The following is a 13,743-nucleotide window of genomic DNA, read 5'->3' on the forward strand; positions in this document are numbered from 1 at the left end:
ATGCTTAAATCGACAAGGAGCGGCTGGAGTTCCCGTCAAGTCTCCCTGGGAAAATCCCAAAATATAAGGCTGCCATATCTAAGCTGCAAAAAAACAGAACAGAGGGAAGAGAAGAGTTTTCCTATCATTTTACTGCCACCTAGGGAACCGCTGCTTTAGTGCATCCGAGATGGGTTATCCAGAAATGCAAATAACGTTTCATCAAGGAGAGAAAAAGTATCCTCCCCGACTCTGCCAAAGATTGTGGAAGGAAGAGGAAAAAAATAGCAACCGGGATGACTCGAACGCCTCCAAACGCCCATTCTTCTGAAAAGCAAAGAGCAGCATCGCATCAGCCGCCGGGTGGGCGGTGCTTGGCTTCCAGGGCAACCGGAGAGAAGCGAGGCGCATGCGCACACCATCCACTTTCTGCCAACCGCCAGCGGCAGCTGCGGCCGGTGCCGATCGCCATGTTGATGCTGGGCAGGGGGCTGGACGCCAGGTAACGGGTCGCGGAGGGGCAAGAGGGGCTTCCGGTCTGCAGGAGCCCGCTCGGGTGCCACGCTCCCTGTCGTGGGGTGTGTGCTTGCCCCGGAATGGAGGGTAGCGTTGTACGGGTACGGCGGGGGCCGCCCCGCCTCGTTGAAGGAGAAGAGGGGGCTTGGGTTTGGCTTCCGGAAGAAAAGGCCTGTCAGCTTAAAAGCCCCCTTCCTCATCTCGATCAGGGCATATGGGAATGGTAGTCCAGCGCGTGCTTTAGGACAGGGATGGGAGAGCTATGGCCATTTTATGACTTGTGGACTTCAACTCCCAGAATTCCCGAGCCAGGACTTGCTGGCACAGGATTTCTGGGAGTTGAAGTCCATAAGTCATAAAAGGGCCATAGCTCCCTATCCCCGCTTGGGCGGGAAACGCTGGAGGCTGTCTCGGCATCCGCGCTCTGATCCTGAAAGGAAAGAGGCGTGCGAGGCCCTCAGAAATAGCGCTCCCTCCTTTCCCATCGTCCGGGTCCATCACCGGCGTGGCAGCGCGCTCGGGGATTCGCCTTGTGGGCGAGAAGCGGCCGTGTCCCCTCATTCACGTTCCCCCGGCTTCTCTCCCTGGGCACAAAAGCCGTTGGGATCGATTTTTGATCAATGAACTGAAATCCGCCTGGCTGTGTCCCTCCCATATACATACACGAAAAGGGCGAGCGAGAGGAGCCGTTTGCCTTTAGGACACGATTTCAATAAACTGGTCACCTATGGTCGTGTTAGATTTTCCTCAGCAAAAACGATGTGATAAACAAAGGGGATTATGTCCCTTGCCTTTTATACATACTTGCCTACTGCAGGGAAGTATTATTTATTCTCTATGACGTGTTTAACTAATGAGTTGCTTTTCCTAAAAACAGTTGCTTTCATGTTAAGGATAACTTCCTATCTATCCATCCATCTTTATATGTCCCTTGCCTTTTGCAAGCCACTACTGCAAGGAAGTATTATTTATTCTCTATAATGTGTTTAATGAGTTGGTTTTCCTAAAAGCAGTTGCTTTCATGTAGGTATAACTTACTTATTTACATTTATTATAGCCAGCAATTCCCCTCCACTTAGGGCAGCATACACATACAAAACAATAAAAAGAGTTAAAAACATGCAATCTCGCAGACAGTCCTGATTAAAACAATAAACTAACCCAGGGCCTGCATCTGAACAGCTGAACCCCAGGCCTAATACCAAATCCTGTCTTAAATACTTTTGGGAAGGCTAGGAGAATGCAGCATAGTTTGATAGCCTATATATGCTATTCTAGCAAAACTAGGTGGTTGTTTTTCAGGAAGCTCCACAAACAGGTTAGCAGCCAGTGGAGGCCTGGGGAATCCCAAGGGGCAGAGGAAGCAGGTCAGCAGAAGCGACTGGCACACTGAGGGCAGTTGCAGTCTGTAGGCAGAGTCTTATTTCCCATCCAGTCACCCAAGGTGATCATAAATCAAGATTTATCTGTATAGGTTCAATTTCTATTCAGATTTAATGGACACTCAGGTCTAACAAATGTTGCTTCCCCCATGTCTGTTGAAAGTTTGCTGGTATTGTTGGATGTGTTTATAATTTTCAACACTATCCTTTGCCTTTATTAACTTAACTCTCCTTTTTTAAATAGGGATAACCAGACCAAGCAAATACGGGAAGCTGTTTCAAACGTGGAAAAACATTTTGGTGAATTATGCCAAATATTTGCAGCATATGTACGAAAAACTGCCAGGCTACGAGACAAAGCAGACCTTTTAGTAAATGAGATACATGCTTATGCAGCTACAGAAACCCCAAATTTAAAGTTTGGATTGAAAAATTTTGCAGATGAGTTTTCCAAGCTTCAGGATTATCGCCAAGCAGAGGTATAAATTTATGTTCATGTATTTTCTTATGTCAGTACTCAAATTTTAAATGTTTGCATGTTATGACCATGATAATAAATGAATTACATTTATTAGAGCTATTGGAATCCAATACCATAGAGTGAAACTTACCCATAAACAGAACTTTCAATCTTTTGATAATTTCTGATGTAGTCCCTCTGATTCGTTCCAGAATAAATTTGCAGAGAGAGAATTAAACCCTTTTTTCAGTATATTAAGAAAATACCCTAGTAAGGGTTTGTGGGTTTAAGTTGTATTTGAATGTAATCTTTCACTTTACAAGATGATTAGCAAATTAATAATTGTATTTTAAACTAAATGATGAGTATGCTAATAAATATGTCATTAGATTTCTTTATTTCAGAGCAAAGGTCTTTTTTCCTCTGCTATTTCCTTCTTGATTATTTTCTATATTTCAGATTCACTGAAAGTAATGGGAATTTATGCAATGAAAAATTCTAGAATGATTCATCATGACCTCTTTTTATAGGTGGAAAGACTTGAAGCTAAAGTTGTTGAACCTCTGAAATGTTATGGGACCATCATAAAACTTAAAAGAGTATGTGACAGACTTTGTTTCCCTTTTTCATGTTTTAAGGTACAGGTAGTCCTCAATTTATGACCACAATTGAGCCCAAAATTTCTGTTAAGTAAGACATTCATTAAGTGAATTTTGCCCCATTTTATTTATTTATTATTTATTAGTCCAATTTATATGCCACCCTTCTCCATAGACTCAGGGCGGCTTACAATGCATTATAGCAATAGCCTGCATACTTTTATGTATATACCTGCTTATTAGGGCTTTCGGCCCCCCCAAGCGGTGTTGTTCTATACAAAGGTGGCTTATTGCCCCCACAATCCGGGTCCTCAATTTACGTACCTCGAAAGGATGGAAGGCTGAGTCAACCTTGAGTCTGGTGAGATTTGAACTCGCACTAATTGCAGGCAGCTGGCAGCTAAGTGCTAGCACTTAACAGCACTTAGTCCACTGCACCACCGAGGCACCCTTACAACCTTTCTTGCCACAGTTGTTAAGTGAATCACTATTGTTAAATTAGTGACATGGTTGTTAAGTGAATCTGGCTTTCCCCCATTGACTTTGCTTGTTAAAAGGTCACAAAAAATGATAACATGATTCTGGGACACTGCAACTATCACAAATATGAGTCAGTTGCCAAGTGTCCGAATTTTGATTACATGACCATGGGGATGCTGTAATGGTCATAAGTGTGAAAAACGGTCATAAGAGACTTTTTTCAGTATAATTGTAACTTTGATCGGTCACTAAATGAACAGATGTAAATCGAGGACTATCTGTACTTCTTCTCTAAGAACCTGGTGTTTCTAGTCTTTCTTAATTCAAATAATCAAATCTTAAAATCTATAAAAGGCCATGTAATTAAAATTCTGCATGTTTAGATATTGAAAACTGGCAATATCCAGGAACTTTGAAATTCAAAAGCATATATTTACACAAAAATACATTTAACACAGGAAGCATACATATATAATCATAATTTCATTTGTTCTTCCAAACCTTTATATAAATATACTGAATATTAAATCAAAAAAAGGTTTACTATTTCAATATTTTCTGTTATATACTGTTGTATGGCGATCTTGGAAAAAATAGATAACATAGACTTGCTAGTTTGCTTGCATGACAAAGAGAGGGTTGGGGCTGCATTCATGAGTAAAAAAGGCTTATTCATATTTTGTCTTATTAAATCAAAACCTGGATGGAATACAGTAAGTGTTTTCTTACAAAAATTGTTTCTACAAATTGCATTAGCTATTCAAATTCAGTTGCTTTAAAGTGGATAAACTCTCATGAAATTTATGTGTCAGTACCTTCCAGATCAGAAGCAACAGGCCTCTAGATCAGACTAGTCATTTTATGGCTCAAAGACCACATCTGGCCCTTTGGTTGTCCCTGTCTGGCCGTCGGCAGGGAGGCAAGGCATTGGCATCAGTGGGGCCACCGGGGGGGGGGGGCTCCATACCAGTTTCTCATGTGGCCCTTTGGGGAAAGTGGCCCCTTGCTCATCTCTGCTCTAGATACCAATAGCTGAAGATCCAGTTATGATAAATGGCTGTTTCCCTCATCTGTTGTCCAAGACTTTGGAAAACAGGATGCTGGAAAAACAAAAGGTACCTAGTAGTTCACCCTAAAGCAATTCTAAAAAATTGGGGAAAATGCTTTATCGAAAAGCAATAACCTCAACCTCTCGTTATCATTTAATCAATAGCCTAAGCAAATGCCTTAGAATGCCACAAAAATTTAAATAATTAGAAACCTCTTTTTAAAAAACATACTTTTTGAAATGCCTACAATATGTTTGCAGGAGGATCTCAAAGCAACTTTAACAGCGAAGAACAGAGAAGCAAAACAATTATCTCAACTGGAGAGAACCCGTCAACGAAATCCATCTGATCGGCATATTATTGTATCCTTTGCACACATACTTATTTAAAACTTTATGTGCAATAGTTAAACTGTTGAAAAAGATTGGTACATGTAAAAAATCAAGTACAATTTCTTTTACATTGTTTTCCTAAAATTCCTTAGTTTACAAGCAGCTACATTGATTATCCAGCAATTAAAAGTAATTACCTGCTTATGGGATTCACTTTCTTTGCTCCCTAATTTGTTATAGTTTCAAGATTTACTAAAAAGCAAACGGTATCAATAATTTCTGTCTGATAAACTAGAAACTTGATGAGTTGTTATATAGAAAGAATTATTTAAATATCAGAAATACTGCTGTAGTATTTTCTATAACTTAAAACATATTCCTTTACTGTTAATACCTTCAGTCGCAGGTAAGTCTTATGTCTGAAACAATAGCATAAGATCTATTGACAATTATGTTTTTTGTATTTATAATTGTTCCACCAGTAAGATAAAAATAAGTTATATATACCTACATACAGTAGGGCAAAAAAGTATTTAGTCAGCCACCAATTGTGCAAGTTCTCCCACTTAAAAAGATGAGAGAGGCCTGTAATTGTCATCATAGGTAGACGTCAACTATGAGAGACAAAATGAGAAAACAAATCCAGACAATCACATTGTCTGATTTGGAAAGAATTTATTTGCAAATTATGGTGGAAAATAAGTATTTGGTCACCTACAAACAAGCAAGGTTTCTGGCTCTCACAGACCTGTAACTTCTTAAGAGGCTCCTCTGTCCTCCACTCATTACCTGTATTAATGGCACCTGTTTGAACTTGTTATCAGTATAAAAGACACCTGTCCACAACCTCAAACAGTCACTCTCCAAACTCCACTATGGTGAAGACCAAAGAGCTGTCAAAGGACACCAGAAACAAAATTGTAGACCTGCACCAGGCTGGGAAGACTGAAATTGCAATAGGCAAGCAGCTTGGTGTGAAGAAATCAACTGTGGGAGCAATAATTAGAAAATGAAAGACATACGAGACCACTGATAATCTCCCTCGATCTGGGGCTCCACGCAACATCTCACCCCGTGGGGTCAAAATGATCACAAGAACGGTGAGCAAAAATCCCAGAACCACACGGGGGGGACCTAGTGAATGACCTGCAGAGAGCTGGGACCAACATAACAAAGGCTACCATCAATAACACACTATGCTGCCAGGGACTCAGATCCTGCAGTGCCAGACGTGTCCCCCTGCTTAAGCCAGTACACGTCCTGGCCCGTCTGAAGTTTGCTAGAGAGCATTTGGATGATCCAGAAGAGGATTGGGAGAATGTCACATGGTCAGATGAAATCAAAGTAGAACTGTTTGGTAGAAACACAACTCGTCGTGTTTGGAGGAGAGAGAATGCTGAGTTGCATCCAAAGAACACCACACCTACTGTGAAACATGGGGGTGGCAACATCATGCTTTGGTGCAAAGGAACCAGGACGACTGATCCGTGTACAGGAACGAATGAATGGGGCCATGTATCGTGAGATTTTGAGTGCAAACCTTCCATCAGCAAGGGCATTGAAGAGGAAACGTGGCTGGGTCTTTCAGCATGACAATGATCCCAAACACACCACCCGGGCAATGAAGGAGTGGCTTCGTAAGAAGCATTTCAAAGTCCTGGAGTGGCCTAGCCAGACTCCAGATCTCAACCCCATAGAAAACCTTTGGAGGGAGTTGAAAGTCCGTGTTGCCCAGCGACAGCCCCAAAACATCACTGCTCTAGAGGAGATCTGCATGGAGGAATGGGCCAACATACCAGCAACAGTGTGTGCCAACCTTGTGAAGACTTATAGAAAATGTTTGACCTCTGTCATTGCCAACAAAGGATATATAACAAAGTATTGAGATGAACTTTTGATATTGACCAAATACTTATTTTCCACCATGATTTGCAAATAAATTCTTTCCAAATCAGACAATGATTGTCTGGATTTGTTTTCTCATTTTGTCTCTCATAGTTGAGGTCTACCTATGATGTCAATTACAGGCCTCTCTCATCTTTTTAAGCGGGAGAACTTGCACAATTGGTGGCTGACTACTTTTTTGCCCCACTGTATACTAAGATCAGTAGTAGTAGATTTTCTTTGAAGAGCTCTTTCTTTAGAAGGCAAAAAAGAGTTTGGTAGCATGTTTTCTGACTAATATACATTATTAAAATTCGTAAGTTAGCTAGCTAAATTGATTTTTGATAATTAAAGTTAATGACTAGTATTGGCATAAAGCATATTGCATAGCTAATTTAATTAGGTATACAAAAGATCCAAACTACATCTTCATATTACCCTACAGAATTTGGTCACATTTTAAAAAAATCATCATTTAAGTCCTAACGTATTATTTGTAAATAAAACTGATTAGAATGACCAGAGTTAGGAGTAAACAATTCATGGTCGGTTTCAGTGGCTTGTTCATTGCATGGGCACTATCTAGATTTAAATGGAATGTTCTTATGGTATTTTAAACTTTATTTTTTATTGTTTTATTTCCTAAGGATATAAAGATGGGTTATCTGTAGTATAAATAAAAATTAAACATTAAATAAACTCAAAATACTAAGAAAAATATTACTCCTAAAGTTAAAACTACTACAGCAGCAAATCAGCTTAACGTCCATAAAACATTTGAATTAAGTTTTAGGAATGAAAGACTGAAAGAATAGTGCTTTATCAGCACATCTATTGCAAATAATGTTTCCAGTAAATATTTTAAGTTATAGGTGAGAAAAATAGAAACATTTTCCCATCTATATCTTAGACATCTTTAGAAACATTTTCCCAAGGATCCTAAAGCTACAGCTGGCTCATGGTAAAACTGAGTCCCACTTCCAGTAGGGATTTATGGTTAATGGGTACTTAATATTCAGAAGAGAGCTTAAAAGGTTACCATTTTAAAAAGGCTGTTCCTAGATCAGTTTGACTGTTTAATGATTTCCCCAATAGAGCATACTTAATTTGATTAAGAAATCAAGCTTTTCCAATTGTGAGGGTGGAGGTTCATTCTCCAAGCTTGTGGGTTGTTTTCCAAACATTTCATTATCAGGCTCATCCTACACCCAAACTACAGATACTCGCCACTTTTCCAATTCTGCTAATGCTGATTATGTACAATATACTAGTGTAGATCCACTAGATAAATTTTTGCAATCACTGCTGTCTACAACATCTTTCATACTTACCATATAGTTACCTAAAACAGCAATGAAACATTTTTAGAGCTGTATTTTCTATAAGGTTTATAGTACTTTCCAAATTGTGAGAAATATATAATTTATTTAAGAGTATACTATCTAGGGGCTATCGATACAGCAGTATGCTTTCTCAGGCAGTTTATCTAATATTTTTTAAATAGAACATTGGAAAACATCTGTTGTAGGAAAAAAATCATTTTATTTTTAAGGCTGAAAGTGAATTACAGAGAGCCTCTCTGGATGCAACTAGAACAAGTCGGCAGTTGGAGGAAACAATTGATAATTTTGAAAAACAAAAAATAAAAGATATTAAGGTAAGTATGTAATTCTGGTACAAAGCAATACAGATAGTGGGGTTTGCGGACTGTTTCTGAAATGGGAACAAACCTCTCCACACATTTAATGAACTTGCAAATGGATGAGCCAAGTTGGTTAGCCTCCATATGATGAGGACCCTAGAAAGGATATAATTCCTGCTTTTATTTTTAAAATTGGCATGTTCAACTTTAGTGACAGAATTCAAATTACATTCACTAAATAATTAAAACTGGCAGTTTTTAAACAATCATAGTGCATGTCAGCGATACAGTTTAGCCCCAGCAAATTGCTGCTTCTGTTAAAATATCTCATTTACAGTGAAGAACAACACTGCTCAGATTTATTACTGAATTTGCTCATACTAAAATTACAGAATTTAATTCTGCAATTAGTATTTGAATAGATTAACATCAAAATGTATTAATTCTAAGGAACAGGCAGTTTCTTTAGTAAATAAATGAAATCGGAACTCGGTACTTAACACTGAGCCAGATACTAGGATGTGTGGAAAAAAATAATGCTCAGCTGGTCCGTGCTGTTACATTTCACATAAGAAACCTTCAAACAAAAAAGTGTAGAAGAACTTTTCCCAGTTGAAGTCAGGAAAGAACAAGTATTCTAGTCAACTGTTCAGGAATAAGTTGTGGCTGCACTGATCTCTTTTAGACAGATACTAATCAGCCTGTACAACAGGCACCAATTATACAAAGATTGTTACAAACTGTAAATTGAACATAAGTTTTTTTTTTCAAGCATAGTGAATTTTCTAGTTTTGATAGTGATGGCTCAATTATTGCCACAACTGTCATAAATCAAGAGATAGATAAATGTATATATAATAATCTACCCTTTATTTTTAGAACATACTTTCAGAATTCATTACAATTGAAATGTTATTTCATGGAAAAGCCTTAGAAATTTATACTGCTGCATTTCAAAATATACAAAATATTGATGAGAATGAAGATTTAGAGGTAAGAGACCAAATGCATCTTTGGTAAAGTTGTAGTCAGTTGGTTTTGTAGCATATTACAGTTTTAAAAGTTAGCTGTTGCAAAATAATTTAATATTTAAATAATATTTTATTGGATAATTGAATATATTTAAAAATGTATATGCTTCTATTCAACAAACAAAAACCTCAAGGAGTAATTATAGTCTATATATTTTAAAGCAGACAAAAAATTAGATTGAATAAGCAACAGGAAGGCTTCCCATTCTTGCTCATTCTGTCCATAAATAAAGAGATGCAATTTATTAAATCTATTTTATCAAATAAAAAGTAGATTTGGTGATAGGAAACAATAGATTTATATTTACTGTCTTCCTAATTTCAACTTTTTAAAAATGTAATGTGCCTCCCTAAATTGTTATGAGAAGGAATGTGTTGAAATAATTTTTGCTGATTTAAGTGTTGGCCAGCTGCTAGCACTTCGAAGTAAGTTTTTTTTTTTTTTTTTGCAACATGGAAGGCAAGTAAATAAGCCTTTTTAACTTAAAATTCTTCCGCATCTAGAAGTTGGGATATAACAAGCCAGGCATAGGGAACATAAATTCTGCCAAAATTTCTTTAACTGTTTTTAATAATTTAAAACCAAATGCCTTTCAAAAAAATAGATTTCTAGTTTTTCTCTTCAGTACTGAAGAGATAAAGGAAACTTCAGTTATACAAGCTCTCCTGCTTGACCTGCACATACTAATCAATATCCAGATTTTGGACTGATGTTCATCTCTGGTAACATATTTTCAGAAGAGATGAGCTGATATTGTTCAGCTTCCTCTCTTTGAAGCCATTTACAGTACATCCTAGAATCCTACTTTGATTTACACCAGTCTCTTCAGATTAAAATGTGGTCTACTGGGAGTATCCAAGAAATTATGTGTTGAAGTGATGTTTGTATCACTTAAATCAGCATAGTACTTAGGTAATCATAACTTCCTGAGAAATAGTGTGCCTCAGAATTGCTGCATGCATTCCAAATCTCACTATCAACATTTAAGTTTTATTAACAGGTATTTCGGAGTTCACTTTATCCACCAGAACATCAAACCCGTTTGGATATTGTTCGTGCAAATTCTAAATCTCCCCTTCAGAGAACTGGTTCTTCCAGAACGTGTACTGGAATAGTTCAGGTAAAAAAAAAAGTTTTTAAATGTTTTTGTTACTAAGCAGCTACAATGTTTTAATATAGTCTTTCCAAATAATCTATCATCTCTAACTAGAAATCTATTAGATATCAAATTGTTTGAACACCTGCTTTTCTTGCCAATTCAGTAAAGTTAAAAATGAATTTATAAAACCTTTTATTTCTAACAGCGAATACACATGCTCAGATGTGTAAATCATTTATGAAATATTACACATAATCAGATGTGTAAATCATTTATGAAAACCTTATTAGGGATAATAGTGGAACTTATTTTAAAGGGCTTTTTAGTACCATTTTCAAATATTGAGGCTAGCATTTATAATAACAGCTGTGTGAAAATACAATATGTTTTGGACTAAAAGCCGATTTTTAAATTTGAAAGCTTACGTGCCAATTTATTTTTGCATCTTATATGTATTTGTTCATTTTGGAAAATCTGGCTGAAAATACTTCCATTTGTAAGCCATTAAATATAATTCAGAAAGATAGTTGATGTGTAGGATAGTCTGCCAACAATGAATCCTTACATACAAAAATTACTTTACAAAAATGTTTTTCTTTGTCCAATGAATGCTTTTCAGTTGTTCTCAAACAGCTTATGTTCTTTGGTAGCAGATTGCTAGGAATCGTCTTAAGGAAGAGGAGGCAGATGAAGAGGAAGAGGAAGAAGATGAAGAATCTGAAACCACTAAGGAGGAAAGATAGCTTTTGCCACAACAAAACATTCCTCAAATTAAAAATACTAATTGTATTTACATTTCATGTTAAGACATCATAAGGACAGCCATTAAAATTACTGCAAAAATGCATTATTTTGACCACCTTATGATCTCTTAATAGTATATGTACAAAAAGTTGCTAAAATTGAGATATTTTTTAAAAATCACAAAGGATTCACAAAGTTTCCTGGTTTCTTTGCTTTTCAAAACAGATATTTCCATTGATTATCTACTAACACAGGGAATGAAGTATATGTTCATATTTATTTAACAATGTAAGCAGTCATCCCCTTGTAACCAAATAAAATGACCTTCATAAATTCCTTTGATGCATTATAGAATCCATCCTGTCAAAACATCTAAATTTGCTTTGGTCTGTACATAATGCTCAGCTTACAACTACAATTGAGCCCAAAATTCTGTTGATAAACAAGACAATTACTGAGTTCTGCCTCATTTTATTTTCCCCCCATTTGTTAAGTGAATCACTGCAGTTGTTATGTGAAACATGCAGTCATTAAGCGAATCTGGCTTCCTCCATTGACTTTGTTGGGAGCTGGTTGGAAAGGTTATAAATGGTGATCACATTATCCCGAGTCAGTGTAACTGTCATAAATACACGCCAAGTTACCATGTGTCCATGGGGATGCTGCAGTGGTTGTAAGAGTGAAAACTAGTCATGTCACTTTTCAGTGCCATTATAACCTTGAACAGTCACTAAACACATGGTTGTAAGTTTAAAAACAAGTTATATCAGAAAGATCTTGATCGTTAATTATTTCCAGCACTATCTTCCAGCATGCCATATAACTGGAGAACTGTCAGTGAAACCTGAATATAATTTTCTCTGCCCATCCTTAGCCAGATTCTTCCCCAGAATCTAGTCTCTGGTGTTTAACTGAATAATCATATTTGATTTGCAATAGAAGTGTGAGTCAGTATTAAATGGTTTACACCTTTCAGCATTTTATGGTATAGCTTTTAGAATTCTTGTGAATTTTAGTCAAAATTCACATGACTTTAGAAGAAAAATGGGATTTAATTTTTTTCTCATTTATAATTAGAATTAACACATTAATTATGTATTAGCGATATTCTAATCCATTCTATTTAATTGTAGGTTATCATATTTTAAAAATAAAAAACGCTTTAAAAACATTAATATTTATATCCTGTCTTAGTGATTCTGAAACTGAAGCCCATAGCATGATGTTTTTAAACTGTACAAAACGCTAAGTTTGAAACCAAAGAGAATATTTAACTTCCATCAACTATAATTAAAATGCAGATGTGCAAAAACCTAAAACTGAACCATAATTTCTTTACCTCAGTAATTTAAGATCAATTTACACTGCACAATAGTGCCAAGAATATTATCTTGGAATACAATGATTGATCTTGCAAATCAATATATGACAAACTGCATATCCATACTGAAAAAAAAGCAGTTTTCTTTACTAATCATACTTGGAAAACATTTCCCTGGCTCAGCTAATTAGAGTAATAAATACTGCAAAGATATGTTGACTCCCTTTTATCGTGTCAAATACTATCTTTAAGAGAAAAACATAATTACTCAGAAGAGATGTGGTATATGAAATAAGATTTGTTGAATGTCATCCTGACATCCCATATATAAGTGTTCAACATTGCCTTTAACAATCTGATTAATACCTTCCAGATTATGTTTAATTCCCAAGCAAAATAGTTGACTAAATTTGATGAGAATTGTAGTTTAATACATTTGGAAGACAGACAGTTGGGAAAGACTTGCCTAATGCATACAAAGCCAAGTTAAAATGATGCTGCAGCTGCAAGTACCCACGATAAGAAAAAAATGCCCTTACAATGCATGTAGATCAACTTGAAAATGTTTCTGAAGTTGTTTTAAATACTGGATACTTTTCAGCTGTCATTTCCTTTTTCTCCCTACCACAATACTTAAAAGAATGTGTTAAGTATATAGTATTATATACTATATCCATGATGGTGAACCTATGGCACACGTGCCCAAAGTGGCATACGAAGCCATGTGGCTCGGCATGCACAGCCTTGCCTGTTTGTCTTCTGGGTTTCTGACGCACACGTGACCATCAGCTGTCCTTCACGCGCACAGCAATGCCGAAAACTGGTGTGTATGCATGCCAGCCAGCTGATTGTCAGGTGCACTAGAACCCGGAAGTTCGGCTTTTCCGGAGCATGGTCCTATTTCCATGCAACCTTTTCGGCACTTGGTGCCAAAAAGATTCGCCATCACTGTACTATATAGTATAGAATGTTACCCAAGGATAATACTATTGCCAAATTAATAGAAAATCTAGATATGAAACAAAATTATAGGGGTATACAGGGGTATCACAATAAGTTGCATTCTTTAGACTATACTATGCAATATTTTAAAATTGTGCCTGCTCCTATAAAACTTAATTTATAAAATCATTACCTATGTTCATATCTGCCCAATATAAAACTTATTAGAATTGAAGATATTACTGCTATGAATAAACAATGCATCAATGACCCATCCACATA

The 13,743-nt window shown here is 36.7% G+C and overlaps 1 protein-coding gene across 1 annotated transcript; it reads left to right on the forward strand.

Annotated features, from left to right (window-relative positions):
- Nucleotides 1-297: 297 nt before the first annotated feature.
- On the forward strand, nucleotides 298-11,656 carry CIBAR1 (CBY1 interacting BAR domain containing 1). The gene is made up of 8 exons (XM_087891354.1): nucleotides 298-481; nucleotides 2,122-2,356; nucleotides 2,868-2,936; nucleotides 4,726-4,827; nucleotides 8,234-8,338; nucleotides 9,203-9,316; nucleotides 10,356-10,475; nucleotides 11,105-11,656. The coding sequence occupies exons 1-8, from the start codon at nucleotides 450-452 to the stop codon at nucleotides 11,195-11,197; spliced, it is 870 nt and encodes a 289-aa protein (XP_087747480.1). The 5' UTR covers nucleotides 298-449; the 3' UTR covers nucleotides 11,198-11,656.
- Nucleotides 11,657-13,743: the final 2,087 nt, after the last annotated feature.

This window comes from Pantherophis guttatus, chromosome 3, assembly GCF_059756535.1.
Source record: "Pantherophis guttatus breed Tessera chromosome 3, ASM5975653v1, whole genome shotgun sequence".
NCBI classification, from domain to species: Eukaryota; Metazoa; Chordata; class Lepidosauria; order Squamata; family Colubridae; genus Pantherophis; species Pantherophis guttatus.

Excerpts from the sequence above, each read along its gene's own strand:
- CIBAR1 (XM_087891354.1), top strand. The coding sequence starts at position 450 with ATGTTGATGCTGGGCAGGGGGCTGGACGCCAG. Across the intron at positions 9,317-10,355 it reads ATGAGAATGAAGATTTAGAG|GTATTTCGGAGTTCACTTTA; the intron begins GTAAGAGACCAA and ends TTTTATTAACAG. Across the intron at positions 10,476-11,104 it reads CGTGTACTGGAATAGTTCAG|CAGATTGCTAGGAATCGTCT; the intron begins GTAAAAAAAAAA and ends GTTCTTTGGTAG.